This window comes from Chinchilla lanigera, unplaced genomic scaffold, assembly GCF_000276665.1.
Source record: "Chinchilla lanigera isolate Chin_1 unplaced genomic scaffold, ChiLan1.0 scaffold00003, whole genome shotgun sequence".
Lineage (NCBI taxonomy): Eukaryota > Metazoa > Chordata > Mammalia > Rodentia > Chinchillidae > Chinchilla > Chinchilla lanigera.
Window position 1 is genome coordinate 11,797,813 of NW_004955404.1, and position 27,361 is coordinate 11,825,173.

General features: G+C 48.6%; 1 protein-coding gene across 1 annotated transcript in view; it reads left to right on the top strand.

The window, feature by feature from the left end:
* The first annotated feature begins 1,557 nt into the window (after window positions 1-1,557).
* Slc15a1 (solute carrier family 15 (oligopeptide transporter), member 1) overlaps window positions 1,558-27,361 on the top strand; it is a 57,485-nt gene continuing 31,681 nt past the window's right edge. The window contains exons 1-8 of the mRNA XM_005374072.2: window positions 1,558-1,778; window positions 18,600-18,616; window positions 19,022-19,103; window positions 19,204-19,345; window positions 20,102-20,221; window positions 22,604-22,703; window positions 22,893-22,983; window positions 25,875-25,958. Coding sequence (XP_005374129.1) covers window positions 1,775-1,778; window positions 18,600-18,616; window positions 19,022-19,103; window positions 19,204-19,345; window positions 20,102-20,221; window positions 22,604-22,703; window positions 22,893-22,983; window positions 25,875-25,958 — 640 coding nt within the window. The 5' untranslated portion in view covers window positions 1,558-1,774. The remainder of the gene's footprint in view (window positions 1,779-18,599; window positions 18,617-19,021; window positions 19,104-19,203; window positions 19,346-20,101; window positions 20,222-22,603; window positions 22,704-22,892; window positions 22,984-25,874; window positions 25,959-27,361) is intronic.

The following is a 27,361-nucleotide window of genomic DNA, read 5'->3' on the forward strand; positions in this document are numbered from 1 at the left end:
TTGCTGCCACAGTTTGCCCAATGCCTGTCACTAGCACGGTAGCTTGGATGTGATAAGCAGTGCTGGAATGAAGGATTAAATAAACACTCAGAAGAAACAGTTGCCTTGACATGGCCAAGATATCTGTTGTACCCAAGAGATCTCAGTTTCTGGTTCTGTGGATCTGGGCTGGGGTCTAGAATCTGTGCTTCTCCGGAATTCCCTGGAGGTGCTGCAGCTGGTGGTCCAGGGACCATGTTTGAGAACCGCTGTCTAGAACAGGAGTGCATCTACAGAGGCTGGGATCCCAAGGTTCAGGAGCTCAACAACAGAAGTTCCAGCCACAGAGAAAACCCATCTACAGGAATCTCACCCCCTCTTGTCCAGCCAGCTGAAGGCGAGTGCACGGGGAAGCTGCTTCCAGAGCGAGCCGCTCTTCCCAGAGGCCTGCAGCCTCCAGTCCCCAGGCAACATTAGCTGCTACCCTGTGCGCACCAGGTAGGCAAGGGTGGGAAGCTTCCTCCTCCCCAGCACTGTGAAGAAAGCAGGGCAGGTGCAGACCTGTGAGAAAGGGCTGCCTCTGTTTCCCCCATACACATCTCCCACCTGTGCAGCTGGGAGCTCCTAGGGCTTGGGAGATACTAGAGACAGGTGAGAAGGTTAACAAAGAGGCACTGTGCACTCATGTAGTGGACGCTCTGCACCGTAAACAGGAAGGGTTCTGACCCTGCTGCAGTGTGGATGAGCCTGGAGGACATTATGCCAAGTGAAGGAAGCCAGCCACAAAGGACAGATATACCACGTCCCGGATAGGAGGCACCACAGGGAGTCGAGTTCACAGAAGCAGAAGGTACAGGTGGTGGCCGGGGATGAGGAAGGGGGAGAGTTTGAGTTTGGGAAGATGGAGATGTTCTGGAGACTGAGAGGGACAGCAGTCACACAACACTAGGAAAACACCTAACCCTCTTAATATATACTTCAGAGTTGAGATGGTAAATTTTATGGTATGTACATTTCACCCCCACTTTAAAATAGATGCTTTTGTTTTTGTTTGTAATGTTCCTCCCTGTTTGCACAACACAAACTCGAATCAGACCAGAAAGCAAAAACTGATGCAGAGATGGTTATTATTTTTATTTTTATTCATTTTTATTAAAGAAAGGACAGGTGGACTCCTCCAGAAATGTTCTCAAAAGTTCAAACTCCAGGTAAAGCCACATACACACACACACACACACACACACACACACACACACATATGCACCCATACATGGACATACATAAATCACACACAGATATATGCACTCATGCACAAACAGACATAACTCTTACCCATAAATGCACGCATGCACCAAGAGACGTAACTCACATCGCAGAACTGACCCTGTGGCCCACTTCTACTCGCGCACACAAAGTAACCCGTGTGCAGCCGTTTGCAAAGTGTGGCCCAGGACCAGCAAGCGGCATCACCCTTAGACTTGTTAAAAATGCACATTCTCAGCTGTAGTCCTGATTACTGTTAGTGGTTCCGGGGCGGGGCCTGACGCCCCCCAGGTGGCTTGTGACCGGGCCCCAGCTCCCTCCCACCTCCCCAGGCGCGGAGCACCTGCTTCCTGCTGGGGCTCAAGCGCAACGATCTCTGCTCCGCGCCCACGGCCACCTCCGAGGGTGGAGCTGGCCAGCCCCGCCTCGCACACCTCCAGCTGCACAGGTAGCTCGCTGGGCAGGGCCTGGAAGCAAAGTCAGAGCGGCTGGCCGACTCCTCGCATTCGCCCAAGCCCTCGGAGCCGCCACCATGGGTAAGTGCGCCGGCCAGGTCGCCGGGTGGAGGGGGACTGGGGCTGCCTGTGCGCCTGCCGGGCGGGGTGTCTGCGGGGCGCCGCGGGACGGCCGGGTTGCGGTCCCCGATCCCAAGTCTCTGGTCCCCGTGGTCCCTGAGTGGCTGGCGGCGGCGCTGGGGGCCGAGGGCCGGCACCAGGGCAAAGGGAACCACGACCCCTCGGAGGTCTGCGGGGTCCCCGGGATTGCGAGCGCGCGCTGTCCTGTCCTGCGTCTCCTGGCTTCTGTGGCGCAGCGGCCGGCGCTCCGAGGCGCCCCGACTGGGAGGCTTGACCGGCGCCCCTATTGGGAACTCGCCTCCTCCCTTAGCCTCCCGCCGGACCGAGCTGGGCGGGCGATGGCAGCAGGCGCGATGCTGGCGGTTGTGGGCCAGCCCGCCCCGTGTCTGTCCTTTGGGCGCCTGTGGCTGCCTTCTATCGCCTCTGCTGGGGAGGCGATCCCGGAGTTCCAGAGGGATCCCTGGTGCAAGGGGTATTAGAGCTTGTTGCCCCCTCTGTAGGCTCTGCCCCTGCCCCAGGGTTTTGGGGAAATGGAGTAGCAGCAAAAAGCCTAGAAGGCCACTTGGCTCAGAGACCAAGAGGGAGGTCAGCCCAGCCCTCTTCTCCCTTCTGGGGTGGCTGGGTCTCAGACTGAGGTCAGCCCCCGCTGAGCGACTCCTGCCTTTGGGCAGTGTGGCACTCAGCCTGGCCTGCCTGCCTCCTCTTCCAGTCCCACCCCTTGCCACCCTGGTTCTTCCCCAGCAGAGTAAGCCTTGGGGTCTCACTTCCTCTGCACCGTGCCACGTAGGGGCTTGGAAGTAGGAGCAGCGAGTAGTCCCACACCGGAGGCTTAAGCGAGGCGGAGTGTACTTGCTCCAGAAAGGCGCTTCAAGCGCCCGCTTGGGTAGAGGCAGTCCGAGTTGTGAACCAGCTCAGCTTTGTGGATGCTCCTGGGCTGGAGCTCTGGGTCCTTCCCCCAAACGCCTCGGCTTGTCACTCTGTGCAGCCTTCCTGGCAGCTGCTTTGAAGTATTTCTGTTGGGCTTCAGACACCAAATACCTGAAAAGTATCTGTTCAATGACAATCAAGTCATGTTTAGCACTTAGCTCAAATCGGGATAGATGTCAAAGGCAGCCACCCTTTTACTGACAAACGAATACAAAGTTGGCTTTGAAAACATAGCTCCAGACAGATGCTTTCTAGTTTGCAAATAGGTCCTGGAGTGATTTTTGGGTTTTGCAACTGAGATTGGCAGAGCAGTGTGAGTAGCAACAGCTTATGTTCAGTTGCCAGTCTGGTTTTTATTCACGTTTCAACTTTCTGATATCAAGGGTACATGGAAAGACCCAGTTTGTAAAAAAGTGTTTGTAAGAAAGCAAGCTGTGGACTCATCCTCTCGAGAACAGACCTTTGGTACTTAGATTACGCCAACATTGTTTCAGATGCCCGTAACCAAAAGCGACACTTTGGCAAATGGGGCAGAGAGCAAGAAAGAGTTCTTAGAAAAACCTGAGCCTTGGGCTGCTGAGTTGGTGCTGTGTAACTGGAACAAATGCTCACGCTGGGTTCTCCCACAGAGGCTGTGAGGGACAGGAGAATGAGGGGCACACCGACATTCAGCACTCACTCCGCCTTAATGGGAGTGACAAGAACCCAACAGTAAACAATAACTGCTGCCTGGGACGTGGTGACACAGCTGTCCCTGGCTTCAGGATTGGGGTGGGATCGGAACTGCATCCCTGTTTAAAGCCGGTCAGCCACCTCTTCTGGAAAAGCCAGGTCATAGGCGCTGTGGGCTTCGTGGGCACACGGTCCCTGTGGCACCTTCCTGGCTCTGGTCTTGGAGTGTGGAAGCAACCACAGACCACGTGTAAACACACAGGCAGAGCCATTCCAATAGAACATCGTGGGCACTGACAGTCAAATTTTATATCACATTCATGGACTACAGAAGTCTTTAAAATTTCTATCAGTCATTTAAAAGTGAAAATCAGAGCCAGGCGTGGTGGCACTCACCTGTAATCCAGCACTGGAGAGGCTGAGGCAGGAGGACTGCCTCAAGTTTGAGGTCAGCCTGGGCTACATAGTGAGTTCAAGGCCACCCTGAACTGTATAAAGAGACCCTATCTCAAAAAACAAATTGAAATAAATAAAGAAATATGAGAATCTATCATGTGAGCCACACAGAGACAGGTGGTGGTCTGCTGACCCTTGCCTTACAGTACTGTCTGTGTGCTTGAGTGGGCAGTGGAGAGACAGCAGGCTGCATTCCTGGGCCGGACTGGTCTGGTCAGGTGAGATCTCAGCAGGCAGAGAACTTCTCACAGCTAGGAAGAAGCCCCAGGGAGGAGGGAGCAGGCCTCCAGGCCACTGCTCACTGGGGACACATTGGCTGAGGGTTTGCTCTGTCCTCTCCCAACTCCATTATCCAAATGTAGCAAGATTCCAAGGCCTCTGGGTTTTTTGAGAAATGCATTCTCTTAGTGAAGGATCCTTTATCCTGTGTGTGTCTTCTAGATCTCAGCCTTGACACTGGCCTTGGCCAGGTTTCTGATGAGTTTTTCCAACTCTACTTCCTGCTAGAGTTTAAAATGATGAACTGGCCTCAAAAGTGCCTCACACCTGGCCATTTCACAGTCCTTCCCCATGTTCTCCTTTCCTTGGGAGCTCTTGGGTCACCAAAGAGCAGGCCGAGTGCAGGGAGGCGGGATTCTGCTGCACGCTGGAAGGGGGCCTGCGGCACATGGCCTTCAGGAAGCCCTCTGCGTCCCAGCCAGCAGCAGGAGACAGATCTAACCCTGGGTTCTTCCTGGGTGGTAGTGGAGGCGCACTCAGCCAGTGGCTTTCAAACTTGGGCACACTCCAGGCTCGGCTCAGTGAGCGTCTGTTCTCACTGCCGCCACCCACTGAGCTGTGGTTGAGTAGGGCTGGGTGGGGCCCAAGGATGGACGTTTGGACAAGTTCCCAGGATGCTCATGCTGCTGGTCCCAGGACCACACTTTAAAGAGCATGGGTCAACATGACTCAAGTCACAGGGCTCTCTTTCTGACCCTTGCCCACCTAGTACAGCCTGGCCCTGGCTTGTCCAATGAGGGTCCATGTGGGTCCATGTCCATGGCAATGAAGCTTTGGGTACACTCCTAGCAGAAGTTGAAAATTAGCCCCAAGGTGCTGTCTTAAGAGCCTAGCTTGAGTGCAAGTGGAAGTGGTAGAGTCAGTGTGGTCCAGCCAGGCCTGGCGGGGTGGCCTGAGTCACCTATTTTTGTAGGCTTTGTTTCCCATGTAGGATGTAAAATAGTCCTACCTGGGAGAAACTGAAATCCCATTTCCCCCTCTGAGTTGTAATTGAGGTAAATAGAACCCATGCAAACAGCAATGAGTAGTAAGTAACATGGCAAGGTTGGAGGATTTTCCATCCATGCTAAATTTTTGCATCATCCTTCACACCCCTACAGCATCTCTAGAGTAGAACCATCTGACTTTTTTGCTTTCTTGGGTTTTTTGATGAATAGTTCTTCTTTTGCCTTTTGGGTTACCTCGCCATCCCATGAAGAGCAGAGAGCAACCCATCAAGGACATAATTGATGAGGTCAGCTCCAGAGGAACGTCCCTGGCAGAAGGATTGCCACTTGTTCTCTGGGTGTCTTGGTTACTTTTCTCTCATTGCTGAGACAAAATACCTGATACCCAAAATTAAGGAAGAAAGGTTTATTTAGCTCACAGTTTGTGGAGGTTTCAGTCAATAATCAGCTGGCTCCAAGGCAGGGTGGCATAGCACAAGGGCAGTAGTCCAAAGTGGCAGAAGACAGCAAAAGCAGCAAGAGCAAAAGGGGGAGAACGTGCCCCTTTTTCCTCCCTTATATTGTAAGCAGGCTACTCCTCCCCACCCAGGCAGGGTGTAGCGCTTACCCCACCTCCATGCCCTCCCCTGGCACCAGATGAGGATGTTTTAAAGGCCGGCCCCTGGCTCCCTGCTGAGTTGCTTAGCTTCTCAAGTCAACACAATGTATCAACCATGACACCGGGCAGAATAGTTGGTGAGGGGGATGATATGGCATCGTGGAACCACACACACAGGCTCGGACTGCCCACTCCGCTGTATCCGTGCATCTCCTTGCACACCGTTGCATCTGGGTCCTGTCCCTTGTAGGGGAGAAAGTGGGTAGGTGTCCCAGGTGAGCTGATAAGCAAAGAAAAACAAGGGCGAGGTTGGAGAAACATCTCCGCATTCCTCTGCAGTGACAGGGAATAGAATAAGAGCAGCATTATCAGGAGATGAGTGAGGATCGGTGACTTGTAATACTGTGATTGCAACAGAAGAAACCTGCACTCACTGTCCCATCACTTTAGCCCTTGGTTTACAAGCACAGCTGCCATCCCAGGCAGCACAGAGTTAGAAGGACAGCACAGCAGTCGGGAAATGCCACCCCGGGAGAAGAGGGACAGGATCTTCCCCAGAGCCTGAAGGAGGAGGAAGTCTAGTTCCTCCCAGATGGGTTTCTCCAAGACTGGACCTGGCGGGGACTCCCCCACAGGGCTGCTGAAAGGAGTTCGTCATCAGAGCGCATTGTTAAGTCATCCAGTTGGATATGTGACAATGAGCACAATGCCCATAAGAAAATTTTAAGAATCAGATGTAAGGAAGACTGCAAAATTCACAAAATGTACTTAGATAAGAAGTCCTCTTAAAAGTTCTCAAATCAAAGCATTTAGAATTTCTGTAGTTTCCTGGGGTGACAAGATTGTATTATAAGCTCCATGAGGATCTGTCAGAGGCAGATTTGTATATTTGAGGTGTTTCTTGTCTGTTTCCAAAGAAAGTTTGATCTGACATTTGGGGAAGGACATGAATTTGGGGGCAACACTATTCAGCCCATCACATGGTAGAGAAAATGTTCTCTCTGAAATGTGCACATCACTTACATCTGGTTAGGTGAAATGTTCTGAGCATGCAAAGATGACTCTGTCAGGGCTTGTGTCCTCTGCCTAGCTGCTACATTTGGTGATCAGTGACTCCCGTAGTAAGGCAGGTGGATTTTTTTGGTCATAGCACCAAATAGTTCTTTAAAAAATCAACTCAGTAACAAAAGTGGTACAGAGAAAACTTTACCTATATGTAAAGATGAAACCCTCAAAGTGATGTAGTATAGTAAACACAGATAATTTATGTAAAATTGTAAAAATCATGGCCATGCTCTTTCGATACTGTGCTATGATAAAGTTCTCAGACGATTTGTAACTACTCATAGTATTTCACCTTTTTAATCCTTTTTTTCTAAAGTACCTGCTTTAGTGCTTACTTATTCCAAAATTATTAGAAAAAACCTAAAAAAGTAAGCCAATTAATACTTTCATGGAGAATTATTAGACAGTAGCTAATAAAATTTAAAATACACATAGTATTTTACTAGCATTCTCCTCTACAACTTTCTTGTATTTCCTATTATCAATGAGGCAAAATCTTGGCATCTTGCGCACAGTCTTGTAGCCTGACTTTATGCTTACTGTGACTATGAAGCATTTTTCTAGCCATGATTTATCATATAAGAGCAAAAACTCTTTGGGTGGAAAAGTTAAATCTCTAGTTTGTCTCCAAAACAACTTCCCTTGAAAGACTAGGAAATGGTTTCTTTTTAATTTAGCAACACTTATGGCACTGTTTTCTCCTGTGACAGTGTACAAGATCATGCAGTATACCGATGCAGGATGGGTCCGTACGTAACACAGATGCTGATGTGCAGTCTCTGCTGCCTGCGCATGTGGACAGCATGATAGCAGGGAGGTGTAGGCACTTTCCATCATGATCTTCCCTGTCTCCTGCTAGGGGCTCCTCCGAGGAAAGGGAGCAAGCTCAGCTCTAAGTCCTGTTCCTCTAAATAGAGAAGCTAATCTGGAGAGCAAGGGTTACTGTTCTAACCCCCAGGAAAACCCTCTCACCTGAGCACCTGTTCGCTGCCCAGGCCTGGGCAGAACTTCGGACTATTGCCGGGATCTTTCTGTTCGCTACATATTAACTCTGGGGTACTCCCGGCTGGCTGACCACTCCCTGTGAATGGGCAGGTTGGGATGAAGCAATCTAAGCACATCCAAAGGTGCTTGGAGCCTGGAGCCCACAGAGATCAGGTTTTTCTAGAGCAGAATGAATGGGAGAGGTGCTCAGAGATCCATGTCTGTGATTACGGGAAAAAAATGCTAAGAGTTATAAATTTATAAAACCATCAGAAAATGGCCATTACGGCCTTCCTAAGCTTATAATTTTATACAGCCATATGTAGAAATCTTATTAAAGGACAGAAGAATATCTGTAACCTAAAGCAGTGAGGGATATACTACAATGGGTTAAACTGTATCCCCAAAATTGATACGTTAAAGCCCAAACTTCCCCCACCCCCGTACCTCAGAATGTGACTTCTTTTGGGAATGGGGTTGTTGCAGTGTAATTAGTTAAGATGAGGCCATAGTAGAGTAGGGTGGACCCCTAGTCCAGTGGGACCAGTGTCTTTAATAAGGGGGCGGGGAGGAAATGTGGAAGCTGGGCATGGCAGCACATGCTTACAATCTCACACTCGGGAAGCTAAAGCAGAAGGATCACCATGAGATTGAGGCCAGTCTGGGCTACATAATGAGTTCTAGGCCAGACAGGGATCCCCAGAGATGGCTGACAAATACCAGGAGCTGAGGGAGAGGCAGGGGACAGATTCTCCCTCCTCACCACAGAGGGAACGAGCCTGCCGACACCGAGATCTCAGACTTGGGCCTTGAGAACTGTGAGACAATCCATCTGCATTGTTTGAGGCCACATAGTTAGAGGTACTGTGTGGCAGCTAAAAGCTAAGACGGCGGCCAACAGCTGCCCCCGAAGCCTGAGCAGCAGACCCCCAAGTTGAAGGCAAGGTGTTCGAACCACAGGACAGAGCCAGGCCTGGCTGATGGGAGAGGCAGCTTGTTATTCCCAGGCATGGCACAGGAAGGGCAGCCAAGGAGCCAGCTCCCAAGCCCCTCCCCACATGGATGACGCTGGAAATGAACAGAGTTGCAAACAGTGGAGCTGAGTAAGTCACTTGCTCATTTACATTTGCATTTACATTTACATTTAAGTAGAGCTCTAGGGTCGTCTGCCTTCCACTGTACTGAGAGAGGTGAAAAATAAGACACCCGAAGCTCAGGAGATTGCTGATGCGCTAGGCAAGAGCACATGCTGTTGGATCTGCTGCCGGTCAGTGGTGGCGAGCCTATGGCGTGTGTGCCACTGTGGGGTGTTTGTAGCATTGAAAGCTCTAAGAGGTTCACCATCACTGTCCTAGCCTGACCTTCAGGTCACCTTTACCCTACTCCCACCTCATTACAGGTTCATAAATATGCGCTACCTGTCATAAATATAATGAAAACCGGGTTAAATTCTGGGACGGGCCCTTAAGATGGTTCGGCACCCTGTCAGTCATTCCTGTTGATATACCTAGAGATTCAGTGGAAAGCATCTAAAACAGATGTGCCTGGCCTTTAAATTCCAGAAGCATAATTTCTCTGCCGCCTTCTTTGTTCCTATCACTGCTTTGGTGTGCTTTGACTGTGTGCAGTTTTTGCGTCACCCCGGCCCCTTCCTCTGTCTGTGCCCTTCTGGTGGCACGCACTTGCCCTGAGCACAGCTTGCCATGGTCTTCAGTGAACGTAGCTGCTTGCCTCCTACTACTGGGTGTACACTTGGCAGGTCTTTCCTCGTCGTCATCATACACAAAGACCCAGACTGTCAGTAGCCCATTCCACAGTGACAGAAATCCCAGGGGTTGAGGACCGTGACCTGAGTACTGAGGTTCCCTGTTGGTAAGGAGGCCATGGCATGTGGCAGCCAAGTGGCTTCACGGCTTCGTGTTCTGCACTTGCTGGCAAAGTGCCCCACTTACTGCCTGGTGGTCAGGACTCAGAGGCAAGGGGATGGAGTGCCCCACAGCCTCACCCTGGCATGCGGCAGGAGAACAGATGTCGAGGACTCAGAGCAGTTGCCCGGTGGTCTGTGTGGATACATGCTGGGTCCCCGGGGCTGAGCCAGTCCTGTCATGCATCACTCAAGCCCCTCTTCGCTTAGTGCTGGGTCTCTCCCTCTCTACAGTAGCTCCATGCTGTTGGGGTCAGTTGACGTCTTCTCCAAGGTCTGATGACTCCCTTCCTTTGCACGCTGGCGCAGCTTCCTGGATGTGGCGTCTTGGGGACCAGACAGGAGCATGCCGTGCTTATTGGCTATTTGTCGATATAGCCAAAGACCCATAGATTCCCATAGAGAAGGTAGCTGTAGGGAAGGACAGCTGTATTTCCATAAAGCGCAGCTGAAGCACGACTCCCAAGAGTGTGGGCTGTGCCCCCCCCCGAGAGGTGCCAGCCAGAGAGGTTCAGTCCCTGCCCCACCTGCTAAGCAGCACAGCCCCCCTGTTCCTACTGGGACAGAGCCCCCATCCACTTGCAGAGCCAAAAAGGTTACATTTTTGTCCCTGCCTTAAAGGTCACATTTTCCTAATGCACGCAGAAGTGTCATATGGCCTGAGACTGGGAAAGCGGGCAAAATATTAAAATTCAAGAAAAAAAATAAAGTCAGGCAAGAAACAGCCTCGATGAGGGCCACTCCGGGACAAGCACTTGGGTCACAGATGTGGAGCTCTGTCTTGAAGCCAACCTGACTATGAGGGCGGAAGAACCCATTTAAGGACAGCAAAAGGCTTTTCATTACTTGACCAAAGTTTATCTGTTCTGGAAAATAATCAAACCAGTGTATGACATCAGGCCTCACGCTCTTCCCATCCCCCTCATCAGACCAGCACAGTGCAGCCTGGTGCGGTCCCCCGAGGCTCTTTTGAAGTTGCCCACATTTTATTTTCTTTAAAAAAAAGAGAGAGGGAGAGAAGCCATATGATTATGCGAGGCCCTGAGAGTTTTCAGAGGCCAGAACAACTCACAGTGCCACAGCCATTGTAGAGACTGCAGAGCAGAAAGGAGGGAGAATTGGAGCCCAGGCCAGCGGGGTGCGAGGCTGAGGGACAGCGGCGGAGCACGTGGGGTGGTGGAAGGGCCCGGCGCACAGCAAGAAGTGGGGACACATCCTGTGGCTGGGCTGCAGGAGGAGGATGCACCCGAAGCTAGTCGGCAGCAGCCTCCTACTTCCCAGGGGGAGCAGCCTGCCATGAGGTTTGAGAACAGGGTCCCTGTCTGGGGACACTCCCTTCATACTGGGGCAGGAGACAAAGAAGGACAAACAAGGGCATCTCCTTGTCCCGGCTGAGATGGTGAATGATGCATCTTGACCAGCAAGTGGGAATGTAGGGCAACAAGGGGTGTCACCAGCAACTGCCACCACCTACGCAGCACCTGCTTCCAGGCCTGCATCTTCCTGGTCTCTCTAGCATAACCGGAGCCATGGGTCCTTAGGGGCCCAAGATCCCCAGCCTTAGGGGCCCAAGATCTCCAGCCTTGTTTGCTAGACCTTCGTCCATGTGGAAAGTGGCTCTTTTGGAAATGCATGCCTTGCCACAGTGGCGTGTGCTGGAGAAAGCTGGCTTTCTTTGGCCCCTGGAATCCTCATGCTTCCCAAGGGGACATCATTGGGCTCTTCTGCTTTGGGTCAGTGTGAGCAACCCTGGAAGGGGACTGCCTCTTCTTCGAATGCCACTTCCTCAACCCTGCCAGGGTGCCCCATAGTCAATTTTTGATCAGTTTTAGCTCAGTCCATTCTAACTATCCATCCGAACCTGGTTAAAAAAAAAAAATCTACCAATGAATAACTAACAACCCTCATCTTATTCATTTAGATTCAGTTTTGTTGTAACCAGCTTATGAAGATGGTAGGCCCCTCTGAATGAAGGAATGGAGGCCAGGGATTGAGAGCTTTCAAAAAGCCCAAGGAGGAGAAGAATGTCTTTGCTCAAGCTCCTCCCCCAATTTCAAAGGACCACATCTTTCCACCTGATCGATACTGGTGCAATATTGAGAATGTGCTCACCCTCACTCAGAACCACTCCTGCCCTTTGTGAGGTCAGGCCAGGTCTCCTAGAGGACTCTGCATGCCCCGGAGGTCTGTGGCACTTGCTTTGTCAGCTTCATTTGCTTGCTCTGGAGCTGAACCCCTCCATAGACCAACTTAGCAACTTGATAAGGCAGCATCCCCCAGCCCCTGCCCCGCAGTGGGTACCGAAGATTCTTTAACCTATAAAAGGCACAGAGCAAGTGACAGAGCTTGGATCCTGCCAGTCCAACTAAAAAGGCAGGGGCCAGGGATGAACTTCAAACCTCCACATAGAAAAATATAACTTAGGGGGCTGGGGATTTAGCTCAGCAGCACAGCACCTGCCTGGCAAGCACAAGGTCATGAGTTCAATTCCCGGTACCGGGAAAAAACCAAAAACAAAACAAAACAAACAAACAAAATATATATATATAGCTTAGAAAAGTAATAATAAAAAGGACAACTTAGCTGGGCATGGTGGTGCATGCCAATAATCCCAGCACTTGGGAAGGTGAGGCAGGAATATTGCAAGTTTGAGTCCTACCTGGACAACTTATTGAGACCCTATCTCAAAATAAAAAGGGATGTAACTCAGCGTAAAGGGCTTGAGTTCAATCCTCAATACCACACACACACACACAAAGGGTAGGAAAATGGAACCTTACTTACATGTAAATAGTGATTAAAGACCTACCTATATAATTATAGAGTTTGAGGCAAATCCATGTGCATTAGTTTTCTATTACTGCTGTGACAAAATACCACAGATGCAATGGCATAAAACAGTGCTGTCTTACAATCCTGGAGGTCAGAAGCCTGAAATGAGAGGCTGAGGCAGGAGCATTGCCAAGAGTTCAAGGCCAGACTGAACTAGGTAGCAAGACCTTGTCTCAAAAAATGAAAAAAAAAGTCTTAAATGGGTTTTACAGGACTCCCCTCATGGAGGCCCAGGGCTGCCAGTTTCTTTGGCCTCTCCTGCCTCTCCAGGCTGCCTGCATTCCTTGGCCCATGGCGCCAGCAGCAGCAGCAATTGCAATCATGCTGCTGTCCTGTTATCACATTGTCTCTTCCGACTTTTTGTAGAACACTTGTGTTTATACTGGGTCCACTAAAAAACTCAGGACAAACTCTGCATCTCATTTTACCATGTCCACAAAGTCCCTTTCACTGTAGAAGGAAATGTGTTCACAAGTTCCAGAGATTGGGATGTGGACATCTGTGGGGACCACTGTTCTACCTGCCACACCATGTTCCTTCAGAAACACCATCCCTCAAACATCATGCAAAACTTGCATTATTCCCTTGGTTTGACACTTGGCAGTGATGGAAAGTTTTCTCTCTGCCCAGCAGACTGTGAGAGCTTCTTGTTTAAACCTCCACAAGTGCCTCATTCCTTCCGACTTCCAAAGTCCAACTCCTAGAGACGCACTGTCTATGCCCTGCATGTTTCTGAGGGGTTTGGCCATGTGCCACATGGTGACATTTCAATCAACAACAGGTTGCACATTTCTCTAAGATCACAGCTGCTCGCAGGCCTGTGGTAGGCGATACCATCTTGGGTTGTGTAGGTTCATTCTGTGATATTTGCACAACGATGACACTAACACCTAACATACTTCTCAGAACATTTCAGGTGATTCATGACCATACTGATTTCTAGATAATAAAACATTAGCAATTTAACTAAGTGGTTCAAAATATGAAGCAAGCGTTGTGTAAACAGGAGAGATATTCACGTGAAGGAAGAGATTTTATTAAATAGTGGGGAACAGTGGAGTATTGTTTTTTCCTGCTTTATCTGTCTCCACCACACCACCAAGTCAGTAAGTGTAGAAATGTATATCATATACTTATTTTATTAAATTATTTAGGCAAAAGAAAGTCAAAGTCTTTTGTAGGCATAGAATAGCAACAAAGGCTGGCATTTCCTTGGTGGTTTCATTAACAGGTTGGATTTTAGACTGGGCTCTGACATGTCCGTGCATCCAGGTGATTTAAGAGTGACTCTGGAAACATCAGACCACTCAGATGTGCTGATTAATTTTGCGACCATAATACCAACCACAAACACAATTTCACCAAGCAAACTGAACCTTGTTCTACTTGTGATTTGAGTTCAAGCTGAAGCCTCCCTATGAACAGTGCTCTACACTTGGCCCTTTGAAGATAGCAATCCCAAGGACGCAGGGACTTGCAGATAAGAAGTGCTGACTACTGCAGCCAGCCAGCGATAGCTCTGGAGTCTGCAAAAGAGATTGCAACCTCTGCCCCATGGTAATCAAAGCTGTTCTTGGGAAGGTGCCCCTTCCAGGACACAGTGTACCCTGGATGATCGATGGATACCACTATCAGATTTCCGCTTCGAGTATTTCCTTTTTCCTCATTTAGTTCCGGGTGTGATGATCATTACGATAAAGTCTAAGCTCCCTGAATGTTTTGGTGTCTTTTTTGGTAAGCCTGTGTATTTTTGAAATAAATATTATTTAGCAAGCAACCAGTGCCAGAAAATATTCAACAACACAAAAATCCACTTCCTACTCTGGAGAGAGGAAGTCTTTCCCCATGGGCCGGGATTCTGAAGAACTCTGGAATGGAATAGCTGTGATGAAACTCCAGCCCAGTCTGCAGTCTGGATCTCTAGCCCTCTGTTCCGCTTTCCCTGAGTGGCCCATGACGAGGACAGTATGGGCCTGTGCATGAGTCTCGCTCCTGCATTGCTTTAGGAGGCGGTGGGCAGTCGTGTTAGCTGCAGTCTCAGTAGACAGAACATTACAGGATTCTGCTGTGTCCTCAACAAAACACCATGCAGTGAAATGGTGCTCCAGTGAGCCTGGATTGTGTGGAGCCTTTAAAAAGCCCATTTGCGTAGCCCGTCCTTCTGTTTCATTGACTGGGACTCTCTCTGTCTGGTCATGAAAGATGGCGGCATATAGAGTCCGCAGCCCATCGAGAATGAAGCAGCACCCTCCCAGTAGGAGGGTCTATCCACAACAAGGATATCCAGACGAGGGATGGTGCTGGAGGGAGATGCAGAACCATAAGTGACAGTGCAGGCCTCCCTGTTACCACCGTAAGAGGCCTGAAGGATGAGGGGAAGAAAGTGAACAAAACTTGAGAGAGAGTCATGGAAGAGTAGAGAGGGCCCGCCTCAGGGAAGCCGTGACTGACACTTGAGGACACAACCAATCTGAGTTTACCTGGCAGGGAGAGTGCCAGGAAAACAAGCACTCCAGCTCCTCCTCCTCCCGTGCTTTATCCAGGGTTCCTCATTGGCCAGGCCCAGTGGAAACCATGGCGTGCCATGGGGACATTAATGAGTTCCACCCGGGCCGGTCTTGAAGGGCTGACAGGCACTACCAGACCTGGAGGGGTGAGTGGAACCAGTACGAGCCAGAGTCTGAGCCTCGTACTCCACAGTGGAGGCAGCTGACTCCTTGGAGACTCAGCCACGCCCTCCATTTCCACTCTGTGGACAGTGCCTCAGTGGGAGGAGCTGAGGGTTGTGTGGTCGGGTCTCCCGTTTGCTGACGTGTCTCACTCTGTGGATGCCACAGGAATTCTTGTAGCAACCCTGCAAGGCCTGTGGCTATTGCGTTAATATTATCCCTTAGTTATCGCAGACTGATGAGGCCCATAATCTCCTAAATAGTGGACAGTGAAGGCTCAAATAAGAGACCAGGAGGATAAAAACCATCTAACAGAGCTCAAGGTTCTCTGGGGGCTAAGACAAAGAAATTCTCTGTGAGGCCTGTATTTATTTGGCTTTCAAACAAAGGGTGGGGGCATGCTGAAGAAAACACAGGAATCTTAGCAGGACCTTGAGAAATATTTTCCCAAGTAGTAAATTAGGTCAATCAGGAGAACTACCTTATCTTTAGGTTGACATTTATTGTGGGAGTGTGGAGCCTGCAGCTGCAGTCTCCTTTTAGTTAATTGGGGTTGGGGCCAGCATCCTCAGCTGCGGCCTTATCTTGTCCTTTGAGGCATCGTGGCTTCACGGGCCACTACAGCCCTCAGCCAGGACGAGTGATTCACAGAGCTTCACTGATCATGAATCCGCTGCCCATCTCCAGACCAAGGGCCTAGGCCTTGGACAGACTCACAAGTAAACATCAAAAGCCAACGGTTAATTTTAAGTCCTGCTCAGAGCCACTTCACAGTGGTCTGCATCACGTGGCCACATCTTCATTTGTTTGGTGGGCTGTTGAGAGGGAAGACAGGCTTGCCCAGGGCCAAGACCTGAGAGCAGAAGAACTGAGCTTCAATTCCAGGCCTGACCCCCTGCCTGTGTTCTGCACGTGCTACCCTAGAAGCAGCCACTCCCCGCAAAGAGAGGTCTCATCAGTGAGAAAAGTACTTTGCTGGTGTTGGAATCTCCGTCCAGCACTTTGAGTGGATTGGACATTGGGGTTCTGTGAGACCAGGGCAGTGTATTTTCCCCTTCTTAGAGCCAGGGCCAAAGTAGCATCTAAAATGCTGTTAAGTGGGCAAAAATGACAGCCGGTATGAGGCCTGGAGCCACGCTGAGCTGGAGAAGTGGAAACAGCAGCGTGAGGGGAACAGGAAGGGAAGCTCCCGGCCAGGGGTGAGTGACTGCGGGGCTGGGCCAAGCAAGAAGTGAGCCCCCTCCCCTACCCCCCGCAGGGCTGTGGTTTCATTTACACATAGTGAAAATAGCTGTGGCCAAGCTGAGAGGAAGGCCCTGGGTGGGGAACGGTGTAAGGGATGGAGGCAGGACCCAGGGCAGAGACTGCAGCAGTGTGCGACCCTGTGTTTGCTTTCTGCTCTAGGCCGCTGGTCTTTCTGTGCTCAGAGCCAGGGAAATGCTGCAGAGCGGGATAGCACAGCCTGCATGTGCTTCTCAAAGTGTGGTCCCTAGGCCTGCAGCACTGACCTCACCTTAGAATTCGTAGAAATGTAAATCATCAGAAACGGCCAAAATCAGTATTCTCCAATACCGGTGTTCTGCACTGGTTTCCAGTCGAGCTGCTTTCTGAATTGGCAGCTCCACTGTGATGTAGGACACATGGGTCGCTGTAGGGATTTAAGGATTATTTGCCAATTCTCCAATTCTCCAGTGTAGTGGTTTTCAAAGCGTGCTGCCCGGACCAGCAGCAGCCACACCAGGCACTTGTCAGCAGTGCAAAGTCAAACGTCCGCCGCTGACCTACGGAGTCAGCAGCACTGGGGCGGGGGCCAGCAATCCATGCTCGCAGCTCCCTGGTGACTCTGAGGCACACCCGACTTTGCGACCCAGGACCGTGGACCGCCAGTGCCTCATAGAGGCAGGGCTCCGGGAGCCCTGGCATTGTGAGCTCTAAGATGAGCTCGAGGCGGGCTGCAGGTGGCAGTGGATCCCCCATGGAAAGGTGCACAGAGGGGACTGGCAGTGATAAGCACAGGTGCAGAGTGTGGGTGCAGGAAACAGGTCAAGGAGGTGCAAAAACTAGAAACAAGGGCCACTGTTACCTTGTGTCAAAATTCAGGGGCGGGGGACAGAAGAGCAGTGTCTTCTACTTCTTCAGACATGGTGGCACTGCAGGGCGCTACTCAGATGCAGGTGGTGGAGTCCATCGGCCTTCGGTGTACCCATGCACTTGTATTTTCATCTTTTCTTCTTGCTCTTCTGATTCATTCCTCTAGCAAGAGCCCCTACTAGTGGGAGGCACTGTTGGCGAGGTTCAGACAGGAGAGGTTGGTGTGACAGCACATGATTCTTCCCCTTGAGGGTCAGCCTGAGATGGAGGCAAGAATGTGAATGAAGTACCCATTCTTCCTCTGTGATGTTCAAGGGAGAGTATTAGTGGCAAAGTTGAAGCTTGTACTTCCATGTTTATAGCAGCACAGCTCATAATAGCTGACTCCTGGAAGCAGCCTGTGTGTCCCTCAACAGACGAACAGGTAAAGAAGCTGTGGTATTTATATATAACAAAGCAGTCTGCTATAAAGAAGGATGCACCTTGACACCATGATGTTAAGTGAAATTAATAAGACCCACAAGCTTTAATAGCACATGGTTTCTCATGTGAGAAACCCAAAGTGTAGATAAAGAGCCAAGCCAAAGACAGATAATAGGAAACAGGGAGAGAGATCTTTTGCAAAAGGAAGGGGACCAAGAGGTGGAGGAATGGGAGGAGAAGGGGATGAAAAAGAATTAAGATGTGTGTGCGTGCACCAACTCCCCGTGACGAAGGTAATCATTAGGTACTGCAAACATGCACAAATAAAAATTTAAGAAAAGAGTAACACATGAGTTAGGAAGAGGCGTGGTAAAAATTGGGGGGCAGTGTGGCTGCAGTATTGCTGCCCAGTGTGTTAAGGACTTTTGTCGAGGCCAGGCGCATTCAGCGAGTGAACACTGGGATATCGCTGGGAGCGTGCTGGAAGGAAGGCAGCTGTGTATCCAGACAGGGTGGCCAAACCCTCCCTGTGTTACGCACCCACGAGCATTTTGTGTCTCAATTATTTAACCGCCCAGTGACCTGGGAGACAGTGAAGAACTCACTAAAATGTTTAAGTTTTATCCTGAGGCAGTCTTCGAGATGTGCTAAGGAGGAAATGGCCTGGGCATGATTTGCTGGGCACAGTTCTCGTTTCTGACTGACATGAGAGTTGCCTGGGGAACTTATTCCAGGAAACACAGACCCCAGGGCCCGAAGCAGATGAGCAGCGCGGGTCTTGGGCCCGGCTCTCAGAGAGGGCTGCAGCTGTGTCTGACAGCACCTCTCCTGCCACAAGTCAGGGGCCTGAGTTCAGATTCATGAAAAATGTTGTGATGACCTGACTCTAATATTCACGTCTTGCTTTTCTTTTAGGGATGTCCAAGTCACGGGTGAGTGTCTCTTCTCCTTCTGCACTTACCTCCATTTTGTAAAAGGCACGGTCTGTTCTGCTCTTGCGTGCTCGCAGCTGCACCTCGTCCACTTAGCGAACACATACTGTGTGTCTTGCCTCAGTGAGGGACTGATCCTGTCTATCCCTGTGGGATGGCCTCTCTTTAGGAAATTCTGTGTATTTCCTGCTCAGTCTAATGCTAAAACTAGTTGCTTTATTTCACTGCTGTCTCCACTCCAATGAGTACTATGAGGGAATAAAGATTTTAACTTGAGACTCTGCCTCTGGCGGGTCGCTGGGAAGCTGCTCAATGCGCCTGGCTGCTTTTCACACCACTGGCACTAGCTTGCGAGTGGGCTGGGGAGGAGCGGATCCCAGCCTCCTGTGTTTCTTTTTCTGCCAGACTTGCTTTGGTTACCCCCTGAGCATCTTCTTCATCGTGGTCAATGAGTTCTGTGAGAGGTTCTCCTACTATGGAATGAGAGGTAACTATTAGCCGCTTGTCCCTCTTGGGCGAAGGGCGCCGATGGCCGCAGCCTGTCCTAACTCTGCTCCCCTCCTCCTCCTCCTGCCCTCTGCCGGAAGCGCTGCTGGTTCTGTACTTCCGAAACTTCATTGGCTGGGACGACGACCTGTCCACGGCCATCTACCACACCTTCGTCGCCCTGTGCTACCTGACGCCGATCCTCGGGGCTCTTATTGCCGACTCGTGGCTGGGGAAGTTCAAGTGAGTGGCGGGGACTTTATTACCAAGTCAAAATTACCATTAATTTTTATTAAATTACCAAGTCAAAATGCAAATGTACGTTTTGAGGTCTGGGATGGTGGCATCGGGGAATGAAGAACTGAGGGACATAAACTCTTAGGAGAGCATTTGGGGTCTGTTTCTGTTCAGCGTCCTACCCCATAGGGCCTACCAGTGCCTGGCATCTGACAACATGAATGCAATTACATAACATCATATCTTGTCTCGAAGTACTGGCAGGGACCCTACTGTTCTTGATGTATGAAGCCAGGAAACAAAGCCTCTGCATATCCTGGTTGCCGAGAGCTGCTTAGGGGGAGGAAGGTAGAACCTCTTCCAGGCCCCAGGAATCACGACATCTGCAGGGCAAAGGTCTTCACTGTCTCCAAAGAAGCCTATAAAAATAACCAATGGTTGCTCCTGGCCAGCTATTGTTACCAGCTGCAGGACCGGTATCTCCCTGTTTAAATCTATGAACGCTAATATCTATACTTATTTTTTAAAAATTGAGTCTTTCAACAACTTGAAAGGTGAAGAGTCTTTCCGCTTCTCCTGATCCCCTGGCCAAAGTGTTGCTCCGTCCCTGTATGTCATGCCTTTCTGAGAGTTTCCAGTTTTACTCACACTTGGGAAACGAGTTCATTCACGATTGGGCTCTTGTAAGTTTTGAAGGACAAGGGATAGAAAGTGGACAGCTGTGGGAGTTAACCAAGATTCCTTTCACCCTTTCAAACACAGGACAATTATATGGCTCTCCATCGTCTACACCATCGGGCAAGGAGTCATCTCAATAAGCTCAATTAATGACCTCACAGACTACAACCACGATGGAACCCCCAACAGCATGGCCATGCACGTGTAAGTTGGTTCCCTGAGGTGTCTGTCTGACGCTGTGGTGTCTCGTCTTGTTCCTCTAGCGTCACAATAAGCAGAGGGAGGTGTGTCCTTGCTCAGCAGCAGTGTAGAGGAGGCTGTTTGGTGCCAGAGCTGGGTCTTCCACTGATGTGTGCTCAGTAGAGGGTACCTATGTCCTCCTTGGGTTTCTGTAGGGGCGGTAGCTCCTGTAGATCTTGGACCTTAACACCATGAAGTTTCCTCAAGACCCTGACACCTTTGGTATCTCCTCGGGTACCGCATATCTACTCATGTTCCAGGGACTGGGTGTCATAAACCTTTGGCCCAGCCATCTGTTTGGGGCTCTTGAAGGTGACAGGTACAGACAAGTGCTCCTCCGCTGGGTTCCTTTCCTTCCCCACTGCCTGGCCTCAGACCCTCGTTGTAAAGATTGATCTTGTCTCCTCTTCTTGTGCTTCACCTCCATGATCCCTAAGCAAGCCATGCCATGGGCTTGGGAATATGTTTGAAATTTGAGTCTGTACCCACAGTGCCCATGTCTTCTCTGGCCCACGAGTCGATTGGATGGCTGTCCAGACCAGGGCCCTGACACCTATCTTGATGCCAGAGGGAAGAGTGTTGGTGAAGGGAACAGTTGGTGAGGGGAACAGCGCTGAGCACAGTGGATGGCTCAGACATGAGTGTCTAAGCCTCAGGGACGACCTTGGGAAAATTGGCTGCTTAAGAACATGGACTTTGCTGACTGTAAAGACACATGTTTGTAATTGCAGCACTCTGGGAGGCTGAGGTGGGAGGATTGCAAGTTCAAGCCCAGCCTGAGTAATTTAGCGAGACCCTGTCTCAAAATCTAAATAAACAAACAAACTGACCATGACCTTGGAGATGGGTGATGTTCAAATTCTCACAGCACCTTCTAGCAGTCATGTGATCGTGGGCAAATCTTACTCCCTCTGCCTGTTTCTTTACTTGGAGTGGTCCCGCCTTAGTGGGGACTGCAGTGGGCAAATTCAGAACACCCGGAAGGCTCCCTGGTAATCAGTGGGCACTCAAGAAATACCGGCTGCCTATGCTTCCTTCCGTGGGGTTGGTGTGGGACCATGCCTGGAATTCTCAAACGTTCAGCCCACCAGGTTTCTGTTGACTTTAAGATGGTTGAGTGACCACTTCAGATACAAGGAGAAAGAGCTTAGGCCGGTAAAGGCAGGAAGATGGTTAGAAGGCATGATGCCTAAGGAGTCCTTTCTGTGCAATATCTGCCTTGAGTGTGTCTGTTTCATAGCTTCTTTTTAAATTTTTGATTTTTTTTTTTGGTACTGGCAGTTGAACCCAGGACCTTCTCACTGAGCTACATCCCCAGCTCTTGTGTTTTTTATTTGGAGACAGAGTCTCACTAAGTTGCCCAGGCTGGACTCAAATTTACAGTCCTCCTGCATCAGCCTCCCAGAGTGCTGGAATTACAGGCTTGTGCCAGGTTTAGTATTTTTAAACAAGATTAGCAATCAAAAATATACAGAACAGATATTTGTAAGGCCTGAGATTTATAATACTCAACTGTAAATTTACTAAAACTACAAAAGGATAGTTGATAAATGCTATGATTTTATTTTCAGTTCAGGATATAAAGCACAGATAACCTGAAAATACAAAAGTAAATTAAGATACATCACCATCAGTCCTATCATCTGGACATACTAGTAAATCTTTTGTTTCTTTTCAATCTTCTGGGCTGGGGATGTAGCTTAGTGGCATAAGCACTTGCCTGGCAAGCCTGAGGTTGTGAGTTCGATTCCTGGTACAAAAAAAAATCCAATCAATCTGTACTTTGTACACAAATTAAGAACATACTGCATAACCTGATATTCTACTCTGCAATGAAGTCATGTTTTCCATGGACATTTAATGACTGCAGGAGTCGATTTTGATTGCATATGACCAAGTTTACATTTGGTCACTAACTTTTCATGTGTGTGTGTATGTGTGCATGCACGCACGCATGTGTGTGAGACTGAACCTAGGCCTTGTGCATGCTAAGTGCGTACTCTACCACTGAGCTACAGCCCCATCTCCTGAATTATCAGTTCATTCACACATTCCGCTACTGAAATTGATATGGCTACAGAAGAATTCCAGTCTTTGTTCATATATCGAGCCATTGCTTTCAGATTTCTAGGTGATAAATTAGTAGACAAGGCTAGGCCCTCTAAGCCCCATGAGTTCAACTTCCCAGTAAGCTCTCAGGCTGCAGTCCTGTGATGATTTTCTCATCACATCTGCCTCCCTTCCCCATGTTATAGCTGTCCCTTGTCCTCTGAGGGACATCAGAGAAAGGCTCCTACGACTAAGGACCTACCTGCCACCTTGGCCCTAACCTGCTCCCTTCCCCAGGGCGCTGTCCATGATCGGCCTGGTCCTGATCGCTCTTGGCACGGGAGGAATCAAGCCCTGTGTGTCTGCGTTTGGTGGTGATCAGTTTGAGGAGGGCCAGGTAAGCACACTGCGCCGCAGGAAACACCTCCAGGAATCAGACTCCACAGACACTGAGTCTGTTCTCCATTCTGTTGGAGGGCGCTTGAAAGTGAGACCCTGACCAAAGCCAAGTCGGGTGTCAGTGTCACCTGCTTGGACGACAGGTAGCCCAGGTCACTGAACTCTAACTTTCTCCTTTCTGTCACAGGAAAAGCAAAGAAACAGATTTTTTTCCATCTTTTACTTGGCCATTAACGCTGGAAGTTTGCTCTCTACCATCATCACTCCCATCCTCAGAGGTAAGGAATATCTGAAAGGGACTCATGCTTTCTCTTTTTGAGTTGTAGAGAAGGTGGTCAGGTACAGAGGCCAAGTCACCGTCTTGTGGCTTTGGTTTGTCCCCGCCCTTAGAGTTCAGCTGTCCTGTGCTGGGGTGAACATCAACAGCCAGCATATGAGCTGCTTTGCTTCCAGCTTTTACCTCCCCTTCAGATCTTTCTTGAATCCCTGGTTCCATTCACCCCTGGGGAGTTTAAATCATCCCTAGCACAGACACCAGTCTCTCTAGTTTTTCATTAGCGCAGAATCCTTGTTCAGCGTGAGAAATAAGAATCGAGAAGGTTGTTTGGGAACAAGGCCTCGTGTGCTATGATCGACATTTCAGCCTTTAAGCTCTGCTCCCCACTGACAGTTGAGTGGCCAGAAGAGGTTAGTGGGCAAGGTTTTGTCCTTTGCTTTTCTCACATCTCCAGTATTTCTGAAGGAACTACCGAGAGCAAAGAATGAGACAGTAAATATAGACAACTGTCAATAACACTCAGATCTTTGAGCTGTTCACCTCCCCCCCATTGAGTGTTTGTGAATTTCTACCATATTTCCCTGAAAATAAGACTGGTTCTTATATTAATTTTTGCTCCAAAAGATGCAGTTGGGCTTATTTTCAAGGGATATCTTTTTTTTACATGTACAATAATCTCCATTTAGTCATGTACAAAAATGTACATTAATCCAATAGAGTCATTCATCTTCATCTCAAACATTGTCATAATTCTCCAGACCCCAAATTCTGGCCTGAATTTTTTGCAACTCTATTCCCTGTAGAACCATTGGCCCCAATCTCTCATGTCCAGCAGTAGAACTCTCCTTAAATGAGCACTTCTGGTCCATGTAGCCTGCTCACAGTGCATTGGCAACACGGCTGTCAGTGATGTTATCCCATGAGTTCTTCGCCCATGTCGTGCTGGCTGGGCTTCACAAAGTTTTTGTTAAATCAAGTGTTAATTGAAAACTGTTAAAAGACAGGAGTGGCAACAAAAATGATGACAGTTAAGAATGATGGTCCAGGGGCCTGGGGATTTAGCTCAGCGGCACAGTGCCTGCCTGGCAAGCACAAGGTCGTGAGTTTGATTCCCGGTACTGGAAAAAAACAAAAACAAAAACAAAAAAAAGAATGATGGTCCAGCAAGGCATGGTGGTGCATGCCTGTAATCCCAGCACTCAGGAGGCTGAGGCAGGATCACTGCAAGTTTGAGGCCAGCCTGCACTACAAGGTGAGTTCAAGACCAGCCTAAACTACATAGTGAAACCCTGTCTCAAAATGACCAAAGAAAAGATGGTCCACACAAAGAAACAAAAAATTGTAGCACCTAAATTCAGAAAACATATCTTCACTTTACACAAGCACATAAAGTACATCTATTACAACAGACGACATACTGAATTATGAGGATTCATATTAGACACAACTACATCTGTTCATAATCAAGGGCACGCATCATTTGTGTGGTGTGTCGATGTTCGGACTGGTCATTCAGCAGTACATTTCAAATTCCTCTGTTTATACAGGCGTGTACCTCTCATCCAAGGTGCCTACTTGAGTATTTACAAATACTATACTTAATTATAATTTAGAGTATCATTTAAGTATCAATGTTGATAATATTTACATTAAATTATATATTAATACTACTTTATAATTCAACACATCTGTCCTATGTTGCAGCCGACATACTGAATGTGTCTGTCTGGCTGACGATCATAATTGAGGCTTATTATGGAGGAAGGGCTTATACTGCAGGCATCCTGGAAAGTCATGCCAGGGCTTATTTTCTGGTTAGATCTTATTTTCAGAGAAATACAGTGTAAGGAAGGGAATGCCTGGCATTTTTGTAATAACTTAACAAAAGCATGGTATCCACACTGGGATCAAGTGAAATCATGCAATAAAATATTTTATAGGAATTCATACATTTCTACAAAGACTAGTAGCTTGAAAATGACAAACGCTTAACTCCCACTCCAACTAACTAATTCATGAGAACTAGAAAGTTGTTACAATCAGTTCAGATAAGGATTTTTCCAACAGAGATCTTAATGCTTTATAGGAGGAACTATTTTTAGGAATCATTTGCCTATCTGTCAACAGGAAACCTTTGCATGACTACCGTTTTCCCACTGGTTACCTTCTGCCTCTACAGAAATGTGAAATAGCCATCAAAGACAAGACAAAATCCCTGTAGGATCGGATCGTTCCTGGAGGCTCCAGCATCCTACTGAAAGGGTTTCCAGTAATCTCTGTTGCCCTCACAAAGCCTTATGGTTTTCCTACTAGTGCTAGGATTTCAAAGCTAAAATAACCCTTGGAGGTTGCCAAACTATGGCCATACAGGCCAAATCCAGAAAACTGAGCAAGACCATTGATCTAGTTATTGTTTCTGGCTGCTCCCCCTACAAAGGCAGAATTGAGCGTTTATTATTGAGACCAAATTGGCCCCAAAGCCTAAAATGTTTTATGTCTGACCTTTCATAGAGAAGAGTTGTCAACCTCTGCCCAAACTCCTAATTATTACGTGATTATCATGGATACCGGAATGTGGATATTGATCTTCCAGCACACTTTTGCTTTTATTTACTGAGCTCCATATAGGTACTCAGATTGTTGCATCTCGGTTATGTTTATCTCCTCCATTTAGGAAATCCACAGAACAGGGCCTACCTGCACGGCTATGTAGAAGTTAAGATTAGAACTGGTCTCCGTCTCCTGCTCTTTCTACCATAATGCTGTTTTGCTCAGTGGGCAGTGACATCAGTTAGACAAATTGAGAGGTGATGAACATTAAGGAAAACAACATGTAATTACCAGGGCATTACCAATACCATAGTGAACATGAATCTTGTCATTTCTCCCTAGTTCAACAATGCGGAATTCACAGTCAACAAGCTTGTTACCCACTGGCATTTGGGGTTCCTGCTGCTCTCATGGCTGTATCCCTAAGTAAGTAGAAATTGCTTGGATTAATACAAGGCTGTGACCAGGTCAGATCCTACATTAACTATGTTGACTAAGTTTTTAAAGTCTACATAACAAGTTGTAACAAAACAATAGAGTGAAGAATTGGGTATTAACCATGCTGTCTCCCAGAGAGAAGAAAGTAAGGACTTACAAGAAAAGGAATGAGCTGAGTTGGACATTTAAAGGTCAGGTACTGTACAATTTTAGGCAGATGAAGGTGCAGGTGGTAGAATCTACTTGGCCAGCTGAACCTGTGGCTGGAAGCTTTTGTTCTTAGCAACATTTCTTCCCTAGATCTTATTTTTAATAATGGCAACCTGGCTCAGCTGCCACTGAAATACTCCCAGTGCATATTAAGTTTCCACAATCGGTCATCCCCAAATGACGCTACTAGAATTCCTTCCCTCTGGAAGGTGCACAGGTGCATGTTAGACACATTCATTTGCACGTTCTTGGTGTAGGCCTTCGAGGAAAGGTGAAGGTTCCTACATGAGGCAGTTTGGCTTGGACGATGGCAGCACAAGGACCCAGCCTGGCGGCCCCCTCATGTCTTCGCAGCCTCTTCTCCCACTGGTGACAGAGCTGTCACTCGGGCATTACTCTCCCCAGTTCTTGTTTTCAGGTCTTACTAGGACCAGACAGGCCCAGTTTTGTCTCTTGCTCGTGTTGTAGCAGTTTTGCTTTGTTCTCACATTCATGGGAGAGCACAGCATTCTCCCCTTTTCAGTATGTCCCTTTCCTTCCATATTTCTTCAGATACTGCCACACTCAGCTAAAAGGCTCGTGTGGTTCTTCTCTTTAATTCTGGATGGTAGACAGCATTTTAAAAGGTCTTGTTTATACCAGACACTGTAGTGTGCACTTTCGGTAAATTCTCATTTAGTCTGCGTGTCATTCTCAAAATTCTTTTTATGGGAGAATTGAGAACAGACAAAATCCTATACATCAACACCACCTCTAGGAATTCCTAAGTATGAATTAGGCTTCAGTTTATCAAAAGCTGAAAGACTGCCCAGGCCTGGTGGCACACACCTGTTATCCCAGCTACTTGGGAGCTGCAGCAGGAAGACTGCAAGTTCAAGGAACTCAAAAACCTAGTGAGACCATGGCTCAAAATAATATTTTAAAAAAACTTTTTTTGGTACCAGGAATCAAACTCAGGACCTTGCACTTACCAGGCAGACACTTGTGCTGCTGAGCTATATCCCCAGCCCCTAAAAAATTTTTAAAGGACTGACGGTGTAGCTCAGTGGTAGAGCACTTGCCTTGCATGGTGCAGTCCCTGGATTCAATCCCCAGTACTGCAAAAAGAATGTGTAAAAATTAAAATATTAGTTGGCAAAAGAAAATGTGGACTTAGTGTGTTCGCCTTCTTCACCACGAAT